Below are 24,061 nucleotides of genomic sequence, written 5' to 3' on the forward strand. Positions count from 1 at the left end.
GGCTCAGGTCATGATCTCACAGTCCATGAGTTCGAGCCCCGAGTCAGGCTCTGTGCTGACAGCTCAGAGCCTGGAGCCTGCTTCAGATTCTGTGTCTCCCTCTCTCTCTGACCCTCCCCCGTTCATGCTCTGTCTCTCTCTCTGTCTCAAAAATAAATAAACATTAAAAAATTAAAAAAAATTAACAAGGGAATTTCCATATAATCCAGTAATTCCACTACTGGGTACTTATCCGAGTAAGACAAAAAAGTAAATTGAAAAGATATACGCACCTCTACATTTATTGTAGCATTATTTGTAATATCCAAGATATTGAAGCAGCCTAAGTATCCATCCATAGATGAGTGGGTAAAGATATATCCACACACACACACACACACACACACACACACACATGTGCGTGCACACACACACACACACACACAGATGGACCTAGAGGGCAGAATTCTATGTGAAAAAAGTCCGAGAAAGACAAATACCATATGATTTCACTTATATGTGGAATGTTAAAAAAAACAAATGAATAAACTAATAAAAAGCAGAACTAGACCTGTAAGTACAGAGAAGAAACTGGTGATTGCCAGAGCAGACCGGGGTGGGCAATGAATGAGTTCATGAGTTGGAGCCCTGCTATGGGCTCTGCAGGGACAGCACACAGAGTGGGCTTGGGATTTGGTCTCTGCCTCTCCCCCACTCGTGTGCACGCACTTACTTACTTGCTCTTTGTCTCTCTCTCTCTCAAAAAAATAACCAAAAAAGAATATTCATAGCAACTTTGATAATGATAGAAAAAACTCTGGAAACAACCCAAACATTTAGCAACAGAAAATGGATAAAGTGTGGGGTATGAAACCATTTGACTAATAAATAAAAATGAACAAATGATAACATTATGCAACAATTTGGATGACTCTTAAAAGACTATAATGTTGAGACAAAGAGGCAAAACCCAAAAGAGCCTCTTACATTTCATTGTATTTACATACAATTTAGAAACAGGCAAAACAATATCATATTGTTTAGGAATGAATGCTTAGGTAGCAAAAATAGAAAGAAAAGTAAGGATGTGATTACCATAAGAGTTAAGATATTATTTCAAAGATGGGAGAAAGAGGTCTGTGACATTGACAGAGCACAAAGGGGGCTTCTACTCGATCACTTAATATTATTTTACTGTACAATTATGTTTGATGCACTTTTCTCCATGTGTGATATTTTAGAATTTGCTTGAGTTTAAAGCACAGAATTATATATATATATGTGTGTGTGTATATATGTGTGTGTGTGTGTATATATATGTGTGTGTATATATATATACATATATATATCAATTTATAACAACATGGTTAAAGGAAATTCTTATGTATGACTGCTCAGATTTCTGTGTGCACAATTTTATATGATTTTTCACATAAATAAGGAGATATGGAATAGAATATATAAAATATTAGTTTTACCTGGGGTGAGAGGAAACGGAGGAGAGGAGAAGCAAAAAAGCAAGGTGTTCGTGTAAAAAAAAGTATGCATGATATATTCCACTTATGTGTGGTTGTGTATGTAGGCATGTGTGTGTACATATCATAAAACTATTGAAACTTGATCATTAAGATATTAGTGGGAGTCCTGAGTTTAATTTATATTTATCTATATTGCTTGCAAATTTTTACTGTAAAAATGCATTGCATGATTAACCAAAGGAAAAACCACTTTATCATGTAGGAGAAGAAAAGCAGAATCTGGAATTTTGGACAAGAATCCAGTGTCTAAAAGAGTTAATTCTGTTGGAGAGATTTTTAAGATCTATTTCCCCATATTGACAGTATACACACATGCATAAACCCATTTTCTTTTTAGTTAAATAATTTAAGTACCTTGCCCAAAGCTTAGAGATCAGGGAGGTAGAAATTGAACACCCAGGTTTGTGCGATTCTAAATTTCATGTTCTTTTCATAAAACAAGCACCAGTAGGAAGGAGACCCCAATCCTCTGATGAAATAATTCACGTTGAATGGATAGCAAAAGAGAAAAACCTCAGAATAAGGTGATTTATAGATACTTGTATCTAATAGTTCAAGGTATTTTAAAACAAAGTGGTTTTTGGAAGTGAAAACTCTTTCTAGGAAAGAAAGAAACTAAAGCACTGATGTTCTCCTCCTTCCTTAGGACTCCTTGGAAGAGACTGGGGAAGGCATTAATGACTTAGTGTCCTCACGGTTTTCGGCAAACACCCACAGTCTAGCAAGTGGCCTGTCAACTGTAAGCATTTATCTAGCCTGTGACTGGGAGTTTCTTCTTTCTCTTGTTGATTTTCTGTACTTTTTTTCAAAGGAGATAGGAATGTTCTTGGGAATATGTGTGATAGTGAGTTAAACGTCATTATAATCATCTGCTTGCCTTTTGGCCACAGAAAACTTTTTGGTCTAATTTTGTATGGGTTTTTCCTTCCCTCTCCTTCCATGGTCCTCACGCAGTTTTTTAAAACATCTTCCCTCCCCAGTTCAGGCTCTCATCACCTCAAACCTATAAACTATCATAGTTCTCTGCATACATTTATTTCCCTGCCCCCGTTCTCTCAATTTCCCAACTGTCCACCATGCTGCTGCTAGTCGTTTTCCTCAAATACATACCCAGTCGGGTTTCTCTCCTACTCAGACAATGTCCATAGCTTTTCACTGCCTGTAGAATAAAGTCCCTTCTTACTTTCATGTTCAAGGCTTTGCTTGAGAAGTAGGCTTTAGGAGCCCCCGTGTCCTCATATCCATCTATGTGTATATGCCTGTAGGTCTTTTTTTTTTTTTTTTTTTTTTTTTGCTTCTCTGATTTCTGTCTGTTGCTCTAATACCCTTTTTCCTTTTGACCTTTGGGTGACTTTCTTAAAGAGTTCTCCAGCAGGCTCTGACAGGAAGTGGACCTACCTGAATGTCCCTGATGCTGACTCAGACACTGTGAGTTTTCAGTCTTTCCTTTGCCTTCTTTCCAACCATACTTCACAAATTTCATGGTACGGGAAATCTGATAAGGTGGGCACATTTTCCAGCATTTATCTTTTCCTGCCTTGTGTGTAATTAACCAGAGTTTCTCTTTAAAGGGTAAACAACATTATCAGAATCCAAGTAGTCCAAGGGAAGAAAAGATCATTAAACATGAGAACCTGAGTGCCAGTCAAAAGACACATGGTTCAAAATGATTTACCATTTACGAAACCTCTTTGAAATGAACATCTCTATTTTAAATCACATTAACTTGGTTAAGAGCATACCGGTTGGTTAGGAGCAAAATTGCCTTAATTTCTCCCAAGCTCCAGCATTTGTGGGTTCTTACATTTTCTTCTATCTATAGGGTCCCCCTGCTTACTGAGGACCTTTTTGAAAACGTGGCTACTGAGGGATGTGATGTCGACACAACTTAGTGGGGAGGCATGGTAGGGAGGTCCTCAAACTAAAAATCTGAAGATCTTGCTTCCTGCCTTGGCTCTGCCAGTAATTTCTGGAGGCCAGAGTTTCGTCTTCTGTAACAGGGAGTAGAGGCGTATTCTTGAAGCCCTTGAAAGTCAAAGCATAGTCTATGCACCAGCAACATCGCATCCCGTAGGGCAGAGACTCTCACACTGTCCATTCACAGAACCCCTAGTGATTCTTTGATCCTACTCCTAAGCCAAAAATAACACCTGACCAACCCATGTATCGAGTAGTTAGTGATGAGAAATGTTGGGGTCTGGGAGTGAACAGCCAAGAAAGAATTCTTGAGATGTCTTTGGTGGAAAAAGGTGGTTTTGTGAAAGCACAGGGACAGGCAGGAAGAGCTTTCTGTGGGCAGAAAGAGCTGCACTGGGGGTATGAGGAGTGGACTGGTTATATACTTTCAAAGTGGGAGGGGGTGAGGGATAGTATAAGCCTCTAAGGAATTTGGAAGCAAGATTTCCGGGACCTTGAGGGGCTAGCTGCTGTGAAAGGTAAGGGTATTTACATAGTCTAGTAAAACCTTAGTCACGAGACCCTTCAGATGTATACCAGGGGGCCGTATGCTTGGAGGATGATTGCTAACATGTATCTTGCAGGGAGAGGGGGAGCGGTGGGTAGAGATAAAGGAAGTTTCCAAAGGGATTTTTATGTTAGAGACTTACAGGGTCCTGGAGGTCAGGCTGATGTCAAGCTAAGGTTGCCTTTTGCCTCTAGCAAAGTATTAGCATCAAGGCAGTTGAGTTCCTGGAGGAAAGTCACCCTGCCTGTCTCAGACTTGTCAATGGGCTGAAACGGAAAATTTAACTTTTTCTAGATTTCTTTTGCCTTTGTTCTCCACATCGGTTAGGTTAAAAAACTTAATAAGCACTGCTATGCTAACCACTTAGTAGACAGGTGGAACAATAATACACATAAATTGAAAGAAAAATATTTTTATTCCACTCTTAAATAGCTCTTATTCCTTACTAATGGGATGTGGTTGCCTGTTGGGCACTTCACAACTTGTCAAATCTTGGACTCTGATTGAACAGCACCTCTTTTATTTCCTGTTCCACATTGATTTTTATGCAGCACTTTTTTTTTTTTCACGGCAACTGTCAAAAACTCAGCTTCACACCGTTAGGACTTACCTGAAAAGAATAAATTGTGATTTAATGTTGACATCGTGAACTACTGTAAACAGTTTGCACCATGTCTGATAGATGTCGCTGTGTTTCCCTTGAAACTTTAAAATATCCTGTACTGCCCCTGTGCATGTGCTGTGGTACTCTGGGATGCCTCAGTACACATTTTAGAAGCTGTGGGCCTAGGCGTTTGTTAGAAAAGCAGACTCTCAGACCCCACTGGGGACTAACTGGACCCGAATCATCATTTGACAGAGATCCCCAGGTGATTTATGTGCAATTAAAGTTTGAAAAGCACTGCTCAAAGCCACCTGTTATTATGAAAAATTTGTTTCATTTTAGGACTGGGAAAGACAAATTAGATCACTCACTGGCTCTCTTGAAATTATCATTTTTAAGTAATCATGGAATTCTTAAGCCCTAGACTCCAGCTGAGAAGAGATGCTGGCCACGTCACCCACATCCTGTTCTTTGATCGGTCTCTACTCTGAGTAACTAGAAGAACATGATGACTTTTGTCAGGCATATCTGAAAAGTGGGAAGCCTGGGCTTGGGCTCCCTTTGTACTTACTATAATCCTTCCCACCAGTTCACAGACAGGGCTTTTGAAACTACTGGGTCACTCATGAAAGCCTTTCAAGTGGTCTCTTGTGACAGGTGTGTTGCTAAGATACAGTTTGGACACTAAAGGATACTTTTGTTACATTTAATTTAAATATGTCCCTTGCCATTTATTCATTCTGGTAGATTTGGACTGTTTTTCTCTCACATTTTATTTTATTTGTTGGTTGGTGTGTAATTTTTTTGCTTACTCTTCGATTTTGTGGGTTGTTATTTTGTAGAGGTTTACAAAGTTCTGGTCTCATACTACCCGTGTGACCACAACAGCTGCTCAGGGAATTCACAACAGCCAAGGGTATATGATGCTCTTCTGGCCTGCCCTTGTTAAAGCTGCAGTTACGGCTTCCCAGAGACTGATGGGATGCTCCCTGGGGGTGTCAGAGAGGAAACCTTGTGTCTCCTGCTAGCACAGAATATATGAGCTTTTCTTTGTCCTGATGGGTGCATTCTAGACCTTGAAGTAGACTGACCTTGAGTCTACCAGTGAGAAAGGTGAAAGCTACATGAATCAGGAGAGGATGTGGGATTGGAAATGCCTCAGTGACCCCGTATTCATTAGAAGTGAATAAACAAAGGCTATTTGCCACCCAGAAAGGCAATGCTTCCCTTCTCAGCAAGTTTCCTGCCTTCCTTACTAATGCTCCTTAAGTCTTCTTGTCCCTTCCCAGGCTTGGACTTTATACAATACCAGAAAAACAAGCAAAACAAGTGATTTTTGTTTTCTTCTCTCACCCTACACCTTCCTGCTCATTATAACGAATAAGAATTGTAATTGAATGAAGGGGGTGGCTTCTGTGAGGAAACAATGAGAATAACACTGGACACCTGTCTTCATCTCGTTTATTCCAGACCAGCCTTAACAGCATGATGAGTGTTTACAGCGAAACAGGAGACTATGGCAACGTGAAGGTCAGTGGTGAAATCCTTCTTCACATCAGCTACTGCTACAAAACTGGCGGGCTCTACATTTTTGTCAAGAATTGCAGAAATCTGGCCATAGGAGATGAAAAGAAACAGAGGACGGATGCGTAAGCATATAGCATATACCTCAGACTCTTTCAATCCCTGCTTCCTTTGTCAGTATGTGTGTTTTTGTTTCAGAAGACTCTTAGCATTCCTCTTGATTCGGAGCCTTTTCAGGAGGTTGTCCCTTTTCTCCTGTGCTACACTTCTAGATATTCTCTTAGGTGTACATATAATGATTTTGTCCGTGATTATCTGAGTTTTTAAAAAGCTGTTAGTCACCGTGATTCAGGACTGGCACATTTGTAGTTTACGCAGAGGCAGCTGTTTGAGATAGAGGCTGGCTGACACATGGGCACACCCCAGGATGTGTGAGTGTCCTGTTCTGGGAGAACCTCCAGAGAAAATCACCAAGCTGTTAACCCACTTGAACGACTCAAAAGGACAATTTTGAGGCTCTCAGGATTCCAGGTATCAGCTGGGAGGCAGATGGGGACCATGACACATTGGAAGGGAACTAGATGAAAGATGTGTCAGTGCTTCCCAAGATCACTGCCAGGTTTGCTGGTTTACTAGGAGGACTCCCGGAACTCCACATGTAGTGATAATCAGCAAAGAAAAAAGGCATATGTGGTGAAGTCCTAAAGAATCCAGGCTTAAACCTCCAAGTGTCCTTTCCCACTGGAGTTACACAGGATGTGCTTAATTTTCCCAGCAACAAGTTATGGCAGCATATGTACAATGTTGTCCACCAGAGGAGCTCATTTAGAGACTCAGCTGGTCACATACCAAAATTCCAGTGTCCCAGAAGGAGAGCAGGTGTTCTGCATAAGCCATATTATTTTTACACATAGTTTAGTCACAGTGAGCCCCTTTATCTGTTCTGGAAGGGATGAGAATCCTCCCGGAATCCAAGTTTCCAGACGCCAGCCAACCGCTAACCTTGTAAGCAAGCGTTTCTAAGGACAGCACAATGAGGCCTGCTGTGTTATGTTACCCCTTTCCTTCATAATAGGTGACCTAGGTTCAATACACAACTCAAAGAAGCTGTTTCCAAGTGTCTTAAGATCAGAGAATAGTTTGGTCTACCTACTTCCTCAGCTAACTATCAGCGGGCTTCAGGACCAATATAGTCATTTAGAGTAGCATGGAAACAGGTCATTTAGAGCTCTGGTAGATGCGCTTCACCATCTTGTACATTGCAGTCTTGTACATTTCTAAGTCTGCCTTGACTTGGATGCCCCCGCTCCAAGAGACTCCTGGGATAGCTCAACACAAGGTGTTGGGTAGAATTGTTATTGTGACATCAGGTTATTATTTCCTATTTGTTCTTTTCCGTCATTTTCCTTCATTTACCCATCACCATTGATTCCACTCATCTTAAGTCCTGACATCTGAATGGAGAAGAATACAACCCTGTGGTATTTTCTGAGACCATTGATCCTATAAATAGATGACATTTATTGAGTAGTATAATATGTCAGCTCCCTGTACATATCAACCAATTTAATTCTTAGAATGCTATAAGTTACTGTTACTATCCCAGTTTTCCAGATGAAGAAACTGAGGCATAGAGAGGTTAAGTAATTTCTTGAGTTAACCAAAACCAGTGAGGCATGGAGTGATTCAGACCTAGTTGGATCTCCAGAGCCCACACTATTTATCACTATACTACTTTTCTCTTATTGAAGGTCCAGAGTTATATTTTAAGGTGTCCTGCTGTGCAGACTATATTCTCTTTGGGTTTCTCATGTGTGCTGGCCTATTCCCTTCACCTCTTTTATTCGCTGAAGCCCCTATTTCTTGCAAAGTAAGTTTCCCAATAATTACTTTCATGTGTTATCATTTACAGTTATGTCAAGTCGTACCTTCTCCCTGACAAGTCCAGAAACAATAAACGCAAGACCAAGATCAGAACAGGCACCAATCCAGAATTCAACGAGACATTAAAGGTAAGTACGTGCACTCTCATATTAACTCAGGTGATACTGTTCACACCCTCATTGGGTTTAAAAGTAACTTTGGAGGATTTGCATGTCCAGGCGTAAATATCTTTTAGAAAAGTAGAATGTGAATAAATTAGTGTAATACCCTTGGCTTTCCTGACAGTTCTTGGAAGAGAACAACTGTAAATCGCTCTTACTCTGCTTATTTCTCTGCTGCTGCTAAAGTTACACCTTAAGTAAATATGATCCAGTGAAATTACATTTGAGCTGGTGCATCTTGTCTAAAAGACATTTCACACTTGGGAAAGCTATTTTTTTTTCTAGTTCCCCTTAAGAGGAGTTTGTCACAATTTTGACACTAACTCAGGAAGTCACTTTGTACACACTCATTGTTCTGCTAGCACAGCATGAATATGTACTGTTTCTTGTGAGCTTTCAGAATTTGGCTAAATTTAGGCTTGTGGGTAATGAACAGTGGAGATGCAAGGTCGGATTTGGCTAGTCTCCAATCCTAGAGACATTACTTTTCCCCATGGGCTTCTATGTGACAACCCCTTCTCTCACCCTGGGCCAATCTAGCCTGGTAAGAACGATCTGAGGAGACTGGAATGTAGAAGTTATTGCTAGTTGCAGGGAAATTTATCGACCTTGTGCCCAGAGTGATGGAGTCAGAGTCCACCATAGCGGGAAATTGGTGAATGGGAACATCCATCAGTGGGGTCACGTTTAGAAGCAGGAGCCAATAAGAAGATAGATGAAAATGAAAACGAATGAATATAGGCAGGGGGTGAATCCAGTGGCCATAATAGGACAGCAAAGCTGAGCCCAAGCAGAATAGATAGAGTGACCTGGCAAATTCAGGAAGCAGGAAGCCAAGGTTAATCATGTCAGGAAAAGTAAGGACAGGTAAGGATGTAAATCCAAGATCAAGAAGAGGTCTGAAGTGTGTCTCAGGTGGTAGTTGCAAGCAGGAGATTTGAGGGTGTGTAGGCATGAGTCAGTGGATAATGTTCTGCTGGAAAAAGAAAAGCTACCCCAGCAATATTTTCTTTCTGCTCAGTCTACATATTTGTCTATTTATTCCTGCACTTATGCTACCCTTTATGGAGTTTGGTGTTTGCAAGTTTCTCACTTATTGTAGACTCTGGGTCTGTAGTTCTCTCTTGTCCAGCAAGAGAGCAGATGCAGGATTGAAATGTGAGAGAGGCTAATGTCCCAGAGGAGAAAAGTGCCCAGAGTAAGGGTCCTCGCTCCGTTTTTATTAGGATCAGAAGGCTTATATGCTAACTAATTTGGATGTAAATTAAAAAAATAAAATAAAATTGAAAATAAAAAAAAAGGAAGGCTTATAAACCTGATGGGTGTGCACAAAGAGACAATGAAACTGTGAACATTAACTCATGGGCATGGGGGCAAGGGAGTTTTGAAGATATGTGGTGTTAGGGGTTTGGGTCAATACAAAACAAAATTCTGGTGCTGGGCATAAGGTTGTTTATAGCATACACGAGGCCCCACCTGTTTACCTAAACTGGCCTAGGGTGCAAGAAAGACCGAGCATGCTACCTCAGGGCCAACAAGGCACCTTTCTTTTGCTAATTAGCTCCACTCTTGGCAACTTTGCCCTGCTGGGGTCTAAAGTCCTGTTTACCTGTTTACCTATTTTGGTCCTTCCTTCCTGTGAAAGCAGCTTTCTGCTGTTGTACTAAGTTGAGGGATGTTTCCACCCTGAATTCCTAATCTTGTTTACCTCAGTTTTCATGCTTTCATCCTGAGGCCTTTCTATTCCTATATCTTTGTCCTATACTGGGGGACTTTGCCCTGTTTACCTAATCTTGTTTCTCCAAACTTGGGTGTGTTCATCCTATGACTTTCTAATTCTTTATGCCTCGTTAACCCATCAGTGCAAGCTCAGGGAATTCCTAAGCTTATTCCCCACACTCACTGACAACACTTTTCTGGATTTGGGGGTTCTCATTATGAATAAAATAAAAGAAGTTGGAGGGCACCTGAGTGGCTCCATTGGTCAAGTGTCTGACTTCGGCTCAGGTCATGATGTCATGGTTCATGAGTTTGAGTCCCTTGTCGGGCTCTATGCTGACAGCTCAGAGCCTGGAGCCTACTTCGGATTCTGTGTCTCCCTCTCCATCTCTGCCCCTCCCCTGCTAGTGTGCTCTCGCGCTCGCTCTCTCTCTCTCTCTCTCTCTCTCTCTCTCTCTCTCAAAAATAAATAAACATTAAAAAAAAGTTGGAGAGTTGATATATCAAACCTTACGCTTACAGAGTAGATGTTGGAAAAATGATTAGCAAATGAAACCCAAGTAAAACTGGAAAGGAGACAAGCTTCATCACTTATTAATATATTTGAAGTTTACTGACTTTGTCCTCAATGATTTGCTGAAATATCTTTCAGTGTGAGGTCTAACACAAAATCAGTTTATGGAATAGAACCCCAGTTGTAGCGTAAACAAAGAAAAATAAAGTTTTTGTGTTTGTTGTTCATATTATAACGTTATAATGCATATTGTGTATGCATTATATATAACGTTGTTCATATTATAAGGTTCATAATGCATATCCGAAAGATGGTGGAAATACATTTCAGCCCATTGTAGAATTGGGCAGAGCCCTCCATGTGGAGTGTGATGTTGTGAATCTCATTTGCAGTACACCATCAGCCATACCCAGCTGGAAACAAGAACTCTGCAGCTCTCAGTCTGGCATTATGATCGATTTGGACGTAACAGCTTCCTTGGGGAGGTGGAGATTCCTTTTGACTCATGGAATTTTGAAAATCCAAGTGATGAGTGGTTTGTGCTTCAGCCCAAGGTAGGAAATGCTTCCAGATTAATTAAACAGTTTTGCAGTGAGACAAGTTATGAACAAAATTGATGTCATAGGCCTAAAGAATCTGAAGACTTCTAATACTCAAGTGATAATCTGAACAGATTAGTGCAGCTAATTTTGGAATAATAAAATAAACATAAATCTGTTCCTTGGAACTCGTCCTTTAATACAGACTGTATAATGCAAGTCACATCGTCGTGTATATTATTAATTTGACTTGCTAAAAATGTATTCATCATTTGAAGGTCTCCATGGATAAACAAAAGGAACGCATTATGTGATCCTATCATAATAGAAAGTACTCAATTTCACATAAGCAAAAACAGATCCATAGAGCCAATCGGTATCAAAGCATTCTCTCTATTCCTGATTCTCCACTATTCAGACAGACCGAAGCAGGAGTGATCTTGCCTTGGCTCACATAAGGAAGTAACCAGTAGCTAAAGTATCTGGTTTTCTACATTCCCACTTTTGAGATTCATAACCTAGGTCTTGAGTTATATTCGGAAAAGCCATCTTAAAGCTGATTCTAGAAATTAAGTGCAATATAGCATGTTCTGAACGAGACCAGCAGTACCTTGGATTCACTCTATGCAACGGAGTCTCTCTACAGTACTTTTTTAAGTCAAAAGTGAGATTAAAAAAAAAAAGGTCACATTTATGTAACCAAAGATTGTTCTTTATATACGGAGAGGCAAAAAGAACATGATGGTAAAGAGAGTAGACTCAAATCAGACTTTCTGGGTTCAGTCCTGGCTTCGTGACTGTCTGTGTGACCTTAGGCAAATTATTTAACTTCCCAGGCTTTGGTGTTCTCATTTGTGATACAATAATTGGATATATCTTACTGGGACGTTCTGAGGCTTGAAGAAGCACCCTATATGATGCTCACAGTACTGCGCCAGGCACATTTTAAGCTCTGAGTCAATGCTAGGTAGTATTTATGTTACATTATAGTCCCTATGTTGCAAGTGACAGAAACCCCAGCTCATACTGCTCAAAAAATAAAAGGAAATTATTGGCCAGTGATTATCAAGCATGGCTTGATCCAGATGCTCAAATCTTATCAAGGCCCTGGACACTCTTGGTCTCTCTTCTGTCTGTCGGCTTCATTTTTAGACCTCATGCAGTTGGCTTCCCTCACTGGTTCCAGTATGCTTCTCTTGGCCACTACAACACCTGGAAGCCTCTCATGCTTGCACCACACTGTCCAGGAGAAGAAAGATGTCCTACTCCTCCAGCAGTCCAACTAGTGCCCTGGGCCTGGTTCTCATTCTAATTACATCAGTTGCCCATCCTAAGCTAATTGCTGTGGCCAGCCGGGGAGGTGGGGTACATCAGCTGACTTAAGACGATCAGAACATACTCTGGTCCTGAAGGTGGTATTGCCCCAAAGGAAATCTAAAGGAATGGTGGGTGAGTTGATGCTAGACAGAAAAACATGCATTGATCATCATCAACAGCAGCACTGTTCACAGCTAAAGGTGCAACAAACATTGTGAGATAAGTGTCAGTATTTCCTTGTTATGTGTGGAGATTGAGGCTCAGAAGTTACATACGGCTTTCTGGTGGAGTTTTATAATTGTAGACCTTAAGCTTGGTGTGAATAATTCATGGAAAATCTTTGGGAAGTATATTTGGGCTGGGGTAAAAGTGATAATAAAATATAATAAAAGTCCTGAAAATAACTGCAAGCCCATGACTCACATAAATATGATAAAAATAGGAAGTGCAATATTAACAAGAAATAAGTCCACAGTAGAATTAGCATTCCCCTGACATGAACTAGGGGAAATATTTGGTCATTACAACACTCAGTCTCTTGGAATTGAATGACAAGCCCTACAATAAAGGATAGCACTTAATCTGACTTTACAGTCTCCTATCACTGTCTTCCTTTTGTGCATAATGGGTGAGCACCATAGACTCTTAAGTTAGAAAATGTTCGAGACATTATGTGATGCAGGACACAGATGAAGGACAAGTAACATTCATTTCAATACATAAAATTGTCATAAATTTAACGTTAAAACACAGAGGGGCTATTTGGAAAACAACTTGGAGGCTTCCAGACAGTTGCCTGGAAATGGTTGAAGGATGTGCACTGGGGCGCTATCTGAGCTCTCCCAGGCATCCTCTGTGCTCAGGGACCAACCACTTTCCATGGCAATCACCTTCACATTACCACCGAGTGATTTCACTTTCTATCGTAAGGGAGAAGTAGTTCTCTGAGCCTGCTCAAAAGTTCTGATTGCATTTAATGTCTTTCCAGAGAAAGGAGCTCTGACTCCTTGGTCCTCTACCAGGTCACCTTGGATTCCTTTCACCATGACTGCTAGGAGTTTTGTCTCCAACAGCTTTCACCTGAGTCTCTGTTTAGAAGCCTCTCCTCAGGCTGCTGTAGCTTTTACTCACGTGAGCAGAGAGCCAGAAGCTCCTAGGAGCTTACATACGCCCTGCCACAAAGCAACCCTTTACCAATAACTAATAGATGGGGGAGTCTGAAAGCACAGTTAATTCCCTGAGAGCGGTGGGGGGAGGGGGGGGCGGCAAAAGGAGTGGTGCCCCAAGGCATTACTTAGACTCTACAGCTTTGCTGCTGGATCAGGCTATGCCCTTGCCTGGCTTCCTCTCCTTCCCTGACCTTTTTCCCATCGCCCCTTGGCTGGTCTATCCTGGGAGCAATTCTTTTGTTGAGTGCTTTATTTTTATTTTTTAAATTTAAATCCAAGTTAACATAGAGTGTACTAATAATTTCAGGAATAGAATTTAGTGATTCATCACTTGCATATAGCCCCTAGTATTCATCCCAACAAGTGCCTTCCTTAATGCCCCTCACCCCTTTAGCCTTCTCCCTGCCCAACACCCCGCCAGCAACCCTCAGTTTGTCCTCTGTATTTAAGAGTCTCTTATGTTTGTCTCCCTCTCTGTTTTTATCTTATTTTTGCTTCCCTTCCCTTATGTGCATCTGTTTTGTATCTTAAATTCCACATATGAGTGAAATCATATGATATTTGTCTTTCTCTGACTGACTTATTTTGCTTAGCATAATACATTCTAGTTCCATCCATGTTCTTGCAAATGGCAAGATTTCATTCTTTTTGATCACCGAGTAATATTCCACTGTGTGTGTGTGTGTGTGTGTGTGTGTGTGTATGTGTGTGTGTGTGTGTGTGTGTACACATATACACACACACACACACACACACACACACACCCCATCTTCTTTATCCATTTATCAGTCAATGGACATTTAGGCTCTTTCCATAGTTAGGGTCACAGTGCTGCTATAAACATTGGGGTGCATGTGCCTCATCGAATCGGCACTCTGGGAGCAATTCTTAATAAGTCACGTGCATAAGAATGCTCACTTCAGAGTCAGCTTCTGGGGAACTCAATATAGTTCACGTCTCTAATCCAGATCATCTTTCTCTGCAAAGAAATAGATGACACCTATGGATACATATAAGTGTCTCTGACACGCATAGAGGAAAGCCCGCAGATTCGGCCTCGCTTAGGTGCCATGCCTTCCAGAAATGGGGAGGGCAGGTGCACTGTAACTCTGTACACTGCCTCCTGTCCCTTAGTGGCCCGTCCTCAGGAGGAGCTGGGCTCTGTGTGGGCTCTGTAGTTACAGCTATGAGAGATGTCACTTCATTTTCAGTCTCCTGTCTCAGACGCTTCAAGGCAGTAGTCACTTCATCAGCTGTACCTACAGGATGAGCAGCCTGGAGTCTTGATGTTTTCTTGTAGATTATCCAGCTGAGGAGGTAAAGTGTAAGCTGCAGAGAACCGATTTCTTTAGTGATAGAGGATCAGAATTAATAGTCCTTTTAAGTATTTGGAAATACTGACATCCTTTTGCAGTGGGAATACTGGAAGGACAGAGTGCCTTATTTCTTATTGACTCTGTGTTAGTGAAAGTCCCTTGCCACCTGCCTTTGTCTTTGCTAGGTCTTACAGCACTAAGCCGGTGAGGAGGCTGGTGCAGACAGAGAAAGAGCTCAAGACGTCACGCGTACTGTAGTTTCACAGTATAACTTCTATTTCACTGCATGACATGAGCTTGTTTATTAGCTGTAACTCATTATCTTTCTGAAAGGCATGTTAGGTAGTTAGACAAGAAGTGTTTGTCAGTATGAATTGCCTTTCATGTCTTCCCAGAAGGTGCTATTATAAAAACAAGGAGCTTTGAAAACCAACAGCAAGCTCAAGTGTTTTCCAAGGAAATCTTCTCTGTTCTGCCTTCAGGCAGAGAGTAAATGTAAGTTCCTGTGAAATTATTACCTAGCTAAAAGGCTCTCTCTGTATTTGGCAGTTTGGGCAGACACTTGTCCATAATTTATTACCACCACCTTACACCTATAAATGTACTAGAAACTCCGCTTTCAACTCTGATGGAATGTGGATCTCTCCTTTCAAAACGCAGACGATAACAGGTGTTACCTGATGACGCCACACCTCTGCTTGGTCCGCTGCCTTCACTGGTTCCCAACTGCTTATGGATATGCTTTGAATAAATCCTAACCCATCACCCTGGTACTTAGTGGCCCCTTGATATGGCCCGGCCTTCTGTAACAGAGGAGGATGCCAGTGCTCTACCTATACCCCCACATTCATGCATATGTGGTTCCCCATGGCTTTCATTCACATAAGCCAACACCTGCCAGTCTTTGTAGGCGAGGAGCCAGCCCTTAAGCTGCTGATGTGGTCTTGGTCTGTGGGAGTGGAAAGCCAGAGCAGCCTGAGTAAGTTTCCTGGAGGTTGAGGGCAGAGCCCTTGATCAGGAAGTGATGGGTGAAGGAACATACATAATAAACACTCTGATTCCCTTGTCTCTGGTTGAGACAGCTCTGACATGTGATCTGTCTTGTCTCCAAAGCTCCCCTGTGGAACTGAGCAAGTTGCTCACCATATAAAACTTTGCCTGATATCACAGCCTTCTTAAGTCTGTCTTCATTTTGTGGTCCCACTTCTCCACTCCCTTTCCTAATAAAACACTCTAAGATAAAGTTGTGTCTTAAAGTCTTCCAGGCAACCCAGAGTAGACACCTTGTTTCCATCCTCCTTGCCACAACCTCCCTTCACACACACCTCTAATCACACCTGACTTCCTACCAGTTCTTAAACACATTTTATACAGTCCCCACTATATTTTGCTCATGAGTATCTTCTTTCTTAACCCAGACTGACCTTCTTCCCATCCTGTATTTATCAGTCATCATATCTCCTCTCCTTTAAGCACCAAGCAAAGGCCACCTCTTTATCCCAATCTAGATTATTCTCTTCCCACAGTAGTTTCTTTGCGTCTGTATCAGAGCAACTGTCATCCTTTGACCTGAGTTTGAAATAGTAGGTCAGTTAATAAAGCCACAGAAATTACATACCTACAAACATACACCCCCAGTGCATTTCTTAATCATTTATTTTAACTTAAATGTGCATTTATTTTGAAGTCTTCTAATATAGTAATAATTCATTTTGTTTGAGTATAGTTTCAGTGATTAGAATTCTTCCTTATCTTCCTGGCATAAATTCTGACCTTAATGCATTATAATCAGTAATTTCTAGTTTGAGCTTTTCTAAAGTGCAATAAGAACCTAAGAATGCTTTCAAAGTAAACCAAACATAAAAGCTTTCTAAATATTCATGATTATTTTTTTCAGTTTATTTTTTCATTTTATTTATTTTAGAGAGAGAGAAAGCATTCATGAGCAGGAGAGGGGGGGAGAGAGAGAGAGAGAGAGAGAGAGAGAGAGAATCCCAAGCAGGCTCCACACTCAGCATGGAGCTTGACGTGGGGCTCGTTCTAATGACCCTGGGATCATGACTCCAGCCAAAATCAAGAGTCCAACGCTCAACCTATTGAGCCACCCAGTGCCCCTCATGATTGTTTTCTAATCTTTTACAGCTTTGAGCCCAAACATAACCCAATAGCAAATTTATTTTCAAATACTTAGGTCTTCAGAAGTATTCGGCTTAATTTTGGGGCGCCTGGGCGGCTCAGTCAGTTAAGCATCCGACTTCAGCTCAAGTCATGATCTCGCAGTCTGTGAGTTTGAGCCCCACATCGGGCTCTGTGCTGCCAGCTCAGAGCCTGGAGCCTGCTTCAGATTCTGTGTGTGTCTCTCTCTCTGCCTCTCCCCTGCTCATACTCTGTCTCTCTCAAAAATAAATAAATATTTTTTAAAAATTAAAAATATTCAGCTTAATTTTTATAGTAGTAGTTGTCTTTTTCTTCTCTTTAGTTTATTGATATTAACTTATATAATTAGAACCACAAACATGCCTGGCATAAAGAGCCTGGGAGACTAATTCACCTAGCTTTTGATGAGCACAGTTCAGCTGATAGAAGTAGGCATGCATGGTCTTTGTATAGAGGATCTGCTCTTCATTGGGAATGGAGAACATTAATCTGATGAATCAGTTAAATAAGGGCAGATTAATAGAGCTTCTGTTGAATATATGTCTCCTGGATAGAGTGAAAACTCATAGAAAGCAAGGTCTGTGTCTTATGTGTCCCTACAGCACTCAGCAAAATGCCTTAAAAGCATTACTACAAGAAGGTGTTCCATATGTGTTGGTCAATTGAATGCGTTGAATTATACCATTTTTCTGAGCAGAAGTTGGTTTAATAATGTAAGATGTTGGTATGTCAGAAGATGACATTGCCTTGGAATTTCTGAGCAAGAATGCCAAAAATATCCCAAGACATTAGTATATGTGCTGCCAAAGCAAGCACATATCCCAAAGACATTAGATACATGCAGGCTAGAAGATAACTCCCTCCACTGAATTTCTTTGGTATGTGTTTATAATGCTACAGGACTTTATCTGTACTATTTTCTACTCATAAGATTTCAAGACTGGGGGCACCTGGGTGTCTCAGTCTGTTAAGCGACTGACTTTGGCTCAGGTCATGATCTCATAGTTTGTGGGTTCAAGCCCCGCGTCGGGCTCTGTGCTGACAGCTCAGAGCCTGGAGCCTGCTTCAGATTCTGTGTCTCCATCTCTCTCTGCTCCTTCCCCACTCACAGTCTGTGTGTCTGTCTTTCTCTCAAAAGTAAATAAAACATTTAAAAAAAGATTTGAAGACTGTATTTACAAAAAGTCACCAGTATATTTTAAGCTAAATACCAATGGAACATTAATAAATCCCAATAATGCATGTTTTAGCCTCTACTAATATACTATATATTAGTATGTGATACCCACACATATCACTTTTTCCTAACAACATATTTTCCTATCCAAAACTTTCAGCCAAAAGCAAATAGAGCCTGCATTGGTTAACTGTTGTATAGAGACTACCCTAAACCTTAGTGGTTTAATGTTTATTTTGAGAGAGAGAGAGAGAGAGAGAGAGAGAGAGAGAGAGAGAGGAGACATGTGAGCAGGAGAGAGTCAGAAAAAGAGGGAGAGAGAAATCCCAAGCAGGCTATGTGCTGGGCCTGACATGGGGCTTGAACCCACAAACCGTGAGATCATGAGTTGAGCTGAAATCAAGAGTTGAGCTGAAATCAAGAGTTGAGCTGAAATCAACCAACTGAGCCACCCAGGTGCCCCTAAACCTTAGTGGTTTAAAACAATTTATTGCACATGATTCTGGGGATGACTGAGCTCAGCTAGGTGGTTCTCATTTAAGGTCTCTCATGTGGTTGCAGCTAGATGGTAGACTGAGGCTCTGAAGTCATATGAAGGCTTGACTATGCTGGTTGTTCAAGTTGGCTGTCTCACACTTAATGTTAGCTGCCAGCTGGGAATTCAGCTAGGCCTGCCAACCAGAGCACCTACATGTGGCTCCTCCATGTAGCTTGGGCCTCAACATCATGGCTTCTCGAAGGAGCACCCCAAGAATATCCATTCTAAGAGGGGAAGTAGAAGCTGTTAATCTTAGGGTTGGGGCCCAGAAACTGGCACATTGTCACTTTTGACATGGTCTATTCAAAGCAATCACAAGGTCCACTAATCCAAAGAGAGAGGATAAATACCCCACCTCTCATTGGCTGTAGTATCAAAAAGTTATGACGTCTTTAATCTGCTATAATGTCCATTAGAACTTTCCATTTGTGACATTCTCATTAAGTAAAATTTACTAAAACTGTCAAAACAAAATTCCTTTTACAAGGCACGTGACTTACAACAGTTAAAAATTAGATGGATAGTCTATTTCACCATCCAATCTCATGTTTACCCCTAGTAAGAAGATTGAATAAAATGCTTCAAATGATTTTTCCCACCCTTACTAATAAGTTTTACCACGACCAAGAGGAAAGTCAGGGAAGGATTCCTTTTCCTGGTAATGGTCTCTGTCTTTGCTGAAGCTTGAACAGCCTCTGGCTTCACTGTGAGTTTTGGGGTTTCTGAATTCTTTTGGTCTACCCTCTTAGAAGACAGCAGTTCTCAGCCCTTGACTCAGTGCTCAGCAGTCAGGTACCTGAAGGAAAAGCCTAAGAAAGTATATGACTTTTCTTACCCCACTTATGAAAAGTCTTAGTTCTGTTGACTCCATGGCAGGTAGGAGCCTTACAGAACAAAGGCTCTTGGTGTATGTTCACATTGAATTTTTGAATTGAAACTTTTGGTTTTGAGGTGATTGTAGATCCACATTCAGTTATAAGAAATAATGCAGGCAGATCTCATGTACCCTTTACCTAGTTTCCCCCAGTGATATCATCTTGCAAGGCTATGGTGCAATGCCACAACCAGGGTAATGGCATTGATACAATCCACCCATCTTCAGATTTCCTCAGTTCTCGTGTGTGTGTGTGTGTGTGTGTGTGTGTGTGTGTGTGTGTGTGTGTGTTTAGTTCTATGCAATTTTATCACATGTGTAGCTTTGTTTATATACCACTACAGCCAAGATGCAGAACAGTTCCGTCACAGCAAAGATCCCTTGTGATCTTTTATAACCATACCCACCTCCCTCCTGCCACTCTTCCCTAACTCCCAGCAACCGCTTATTTTGTCACTTCAGGAATGTCATTTAAATGGAATTGTATGGCATGTATCATTTGAGATGGGTTTTTTTTCACTCAGCATAATTCTGTCGAGATTCATCCAAGCTGTGTATATTGCTAGTTCATTCCTTTTTATTGCTGAGTAGTGTCCCATGGTATGGCTGTACCATAGTTCATTGAACCAGCCACCTCTTGAAGGTCATCTAGTTTGTTTCTAATTTGGGGCTATTAGAAATAAAGATGATATGAATATTTGCATACAGCTTTTTATGTGGACATAATCTTTCATTTCTCTGGGATAAACGTCCCAATGTACAATCGCTGGGTTGTATGGTAGTTGTATGCTTAGTCTTATAAGCAACTACCAAACTGTTTTCTGAAACGGCTACACCATTTTACATTCCCACCAGCAATGTCCAAGTGAACCAGTTTTTCCACATTGAATGATTTATTTATTTACTTTTTTTTAACTTTCAACTTATTTTTTTATATTAAATATAATTTGTCAAATTGGCTTACATACAACACCCAGTGCTCATCTCAACAAGTGCCCTCCTCAATGCCCATCACCCATTTTCCCTCTCCCCCCCACCCCCCCCACGCCATCCACCTTCAGTTTGTTCTCTATATTTAAGAGTCTCTTGTGGTTTGCTTCCTTCCCTCTTTGTTTGTATTTATTTTCCCCCTCCCTTCCCCCATGGTCTTCTGTTAATTTTCTCAAGGTCCACATATGAGTGAAAACATGGTATCTGTCTGTCTCTGACTGACTTATTTCACTCAGCACAATACCTTCCAGTTCCATCCATGTTGCTGCAAATGGCATTTTATTCTTTCTCATTGCCAAGTAGTATTCCATTGTATGTACAGGAGTGCTGATCCATAGGGGTACATGTACCCCAATGTTTATAGCAGCGCTTCCACATTGAATTTTAATGATGTGAATTACCAGCATTGTTTTTAATGTCTGATGGCTTGGCAGCCCAATGTGAACCAAGCATTACTGCCTACTTTCCCCCTCTTGGTCACTTAGGAAAGCCTTGAGACACCAAGAACAGACAAGGAGAAGGATCTTCTGGGGCTGTTTTCAGTGGTATCTTTATTTCCACCTCATACCCCAACCTATGTGTTCATTGATGGGTTCCAGTCCTCATTGTACCATAGACTGTCAGTAGCCACTGACTGACCACACGTGTGTCCTATATCTCCTCTCAAATTCCTTTTACTTTAATGTTAAAAGTTACAGAGAAATACCTTCATAGAGTTTTCCAGCCTCTCTTTTTCTTATACCTAAGGCATATCTTAAACCAGTAAATTCTAACATAGTTGAATGGAAATGGAGTGTCATATTTAATCCAGCAAGTTAATATTGTACATTCAAACATGGGCTACAAAATAATAAACCAAGCATTGTCACGTTTTCTTTTCACGTGTTTTCCCTTGGCCAGGTGGAATTTGCTGCTGACATAGGCCTTCACTATAAAGGAGAGCTGACAGTTGTCTTACGTTACATTCCCCCAGAGGAGAACCTGGTGCTTCCTCTAGAACAAGTTCAAGGTAGAGTAAAAATTGGTGACTTTGATCAAGGACATTCTGTATCTAGAAGCGTGGGAATAGGGCTCAGGAATTGTTGGATTATGTTACTTTCCCATTATGCAGATGAAAATGTAAAGGATTAGGTGTCACTAACTTTGGAGAGAGTTGAGAAGTATATCTGACATACGGGAAAGGGTGCAAGATCTTTACAAGTAAAGGGCAAACTTCATACTTAGAAACCAGCCTTAATGGTGATATTTGTTTCCTGGAAGTCCCAGAGACCTAGAATCTTCCCCAGGATGGAGTGGGGAGGGAGGGAGTGGTACAGTCTGCTGAGAGGGGAGGTGTAAAAAGCTGCTGTACCTATTTATGATATTGACAGTTACTCAGGGAGTCTTGAGGAGGAAGTTGACTAGAACACACCAAAGGAAAAATCCAGATGGAGTCAACTTTTAAATCCCTTTTGCCCTTCTACCATCAACTCCTATAGCCAGCTTCCTCTGTCCTTCCATTCGTTATCACCCTCTTCATTGTGAACCTGTGCAAGTAATTACTGTCTCTCAGCCTCCGTTTCCTTACTTCATAGGGTTATTGCAAGGATTAAATAGGTTCATTCATGTAAAGTGCTTAAAGCAGCACTAAATAAAGGTGGTGGTGGTGGTGGTGGTGGTGGTGGTGGTGGTGGTGGTGGTGGTGATTATTCACGTTGAGCACATTTCATCAGAATAAAAATGTGACACAGGAAGAGTTTTCTCTCACTCAAAAATGTAGTTGTGCCTGGGCTATATATTGCCTTTGGAGCTGGCCTTGCACAGTTCTCAATTTGTAAGACTGAAACATCCAAGAAGGAAGTTATGGAATTTTCTCTTTTGGAGTCTGCACACTTGTGTGTGGCGTTCACTGTCGCTGTTTCTCACTGAGAGCAAGAATGTGGCTCAGGCAGCTCTCAGGGTCTTTTCCCTTTTCTCTCTATATATGCCTGTGAAAAGATATTCCTTGTTGGGGAATAAAGTTTTAAATTTATTTGTTCCTGGGGGGTGGGAGGGAGGGGAGGGTGGGGGATGGGTATTGAGGAGGGCACCTTTTGGGATGAGCACTGGGTGTTGTATGGAAACCAATTTGACAATAAACTTCATATATTGAAAAAAAATAAATTTATTTGTTCTTGTTTTTCAACAAACACAAATGGGAGACCTATCCAGAAGGAATCCAGTGGGGTAAAAAACATTTAAATAAATACATGGAAAAATACACGGTAGCGTAAAGACCTGATTCAGTCAGCAAATGAAATAAGTATTTGCAGATTTTCTTTCTGAACTTTGAAATAGAACCCTCTCTCTCTTCCCTTCTTTCACTTCCCTTCTCCCTCCCTCTCTCTCCGTCTCTCTCAATCTCTCTCATTTTGATGGCTGATGCAGGAAAGAAGAGCTTCAAAAGGGGAAAGAAGAAGGAGTCACCTGTAATATTTGGAGGAATACTGGAAGTGTTCATCAAAGAGGCAAAGAATTTGACCGCAGTGAAGTCGGGAGGCACTTGCGATAGCTTTGTGAAGGGGTAATTTTGTTTTAACTCATTTTAGAAAATACTTAATGGGAGATGAGAGGGTCTGTGATCCATGAGACAGTGGTGGCTGTGAGACTTCTGTGTTAGTCTTACTCTAAATGTACAAGGTAAGAGCTACCCTTAAATGCTGCCTTTTTTTTTTTTTAAGTTTATTTATTTTTGAGAGACAGAAACAGAGAGTGAGCAGCAGAGGGACAGAGAGAGGGAGAGACAGAATCCCAAACAATCTCAAAAGTTGAATCCCAGTGCGAGGCTCAGGGATTCCTCAGATTTCCTCAGTTCTGTGAGATCATGACCTGAGCCAAGATCAAGAGTCAGACACTTAACTGACTGAGCCACCCAGGTGCCCCATAAATACTGGCTTTTAGATATGAAACAACACAAGTATAGAGGGGGCTGCTTATTCTAGCTTTCAGCTTGCTTCCAGCATATTTCAGGATTTCTCATCATTCTCATCCTCAATACTGGCAGATTTTCCTGTAAGATTCATTTCTCAAAGGAGGAGAAAATATGATTTTCTACATGTAATATATGTTTTATTGTGCTTTGTTATCATTTGATACTGGTAATATACAAAAGCAACAAAAATATTAGATCATTGGTGTTTTGTTCTCTTAGGGGAAATTGTAAAAAGTAGAGATTTCAGAGCACCTTCCCCAGAGATATCAACTGGAGAGTGCTTTGGCAGAGGCATATTTCTTTTTTCCAGTTTTTTCTTGTGATTGATTTCTAGTTTCATACCATGGTGGTCAGAATAGATACATGGTATGATTTCAGTCTTCTTAAGTTTATTGAAGCTTGTTTTGTTGCCTAAGATGTGATGTATTCTGGACAGTGTTCCATGTGCACTTGAAAATAATCTGTATTCTGTTGTTTTGGAACGGAACGTTCTGTATATATCTGTCATGTCCATCTGGTCTAATGTGTCATTCAAAGATACCTTTTCCTTATTGATTTTCTGCCATTGATTTAAGTAGGGTGTTAAACCCTACTGTTACTATGTTACCACCAATTTCTCTTTATGTCCATTAATATTTGTTTTATGT

At 40.9% G+C, this 24,061-nt stretch overlaps 1 protein-coding gene across 3 annotated transcripts in view; it reads left to right on the forward strand.

The window, feature by feature from the left end:
* SYTL5 (synaptotagmin like 5) overlaps positions 1-24,061 on the forward strand; it is a 118,663-nt gene that overhangs the window by 89,150 nt on the left and 5,452 nt on the right. For 2 of the 3 annotated variants that reach the window (XM_053202230.1, XM_053202231.1), the window contains exons 10-15: positions 2,164-2,256; positions 6,056-6,234; positions 8,022-8,121; positions 10,780-10,941; positions 21,365-21,473; positions 22,871-23,006. In XM_053202230.1, coding sequence (XP_053058205.1) covers positions 2,164-2,256; positions 6,056-6,234; positions 8,022-8,121; positions 10,780-10,941; positions 21,365-21,473; positions 22,871-23,006 — 779 coding nt within the window. Of the gene's footprint in view, positions 1-2,163; positions 2,257-2,879; positions 2,946-6,055; positions 6,235-8,021; positions 8,122-10,779; positions 10,942-21,364; positions 21,474-22,870; positions 23,007-24,061 lie in introns of all 3 variants that reach the window. The other variant, XM_053202229.1, reaches the window with a different exon arrangement.

This window comes from Acinonyx jubatus, chromosome X (genome assembly GCF_027475565.1).
Source record: "Acinonyx jubatus isolate Ajub_Pintada_27869175 chromosome X, VMU_Ajub_asm_v1.0, whole genome shotgun sequence".
Taxonomy (NCBI): Eukaryota; Metazoa; Chordata; class Mammalia; order Carnivora; family Felidae; genus Acinonyx; species Acinonyx jubatus.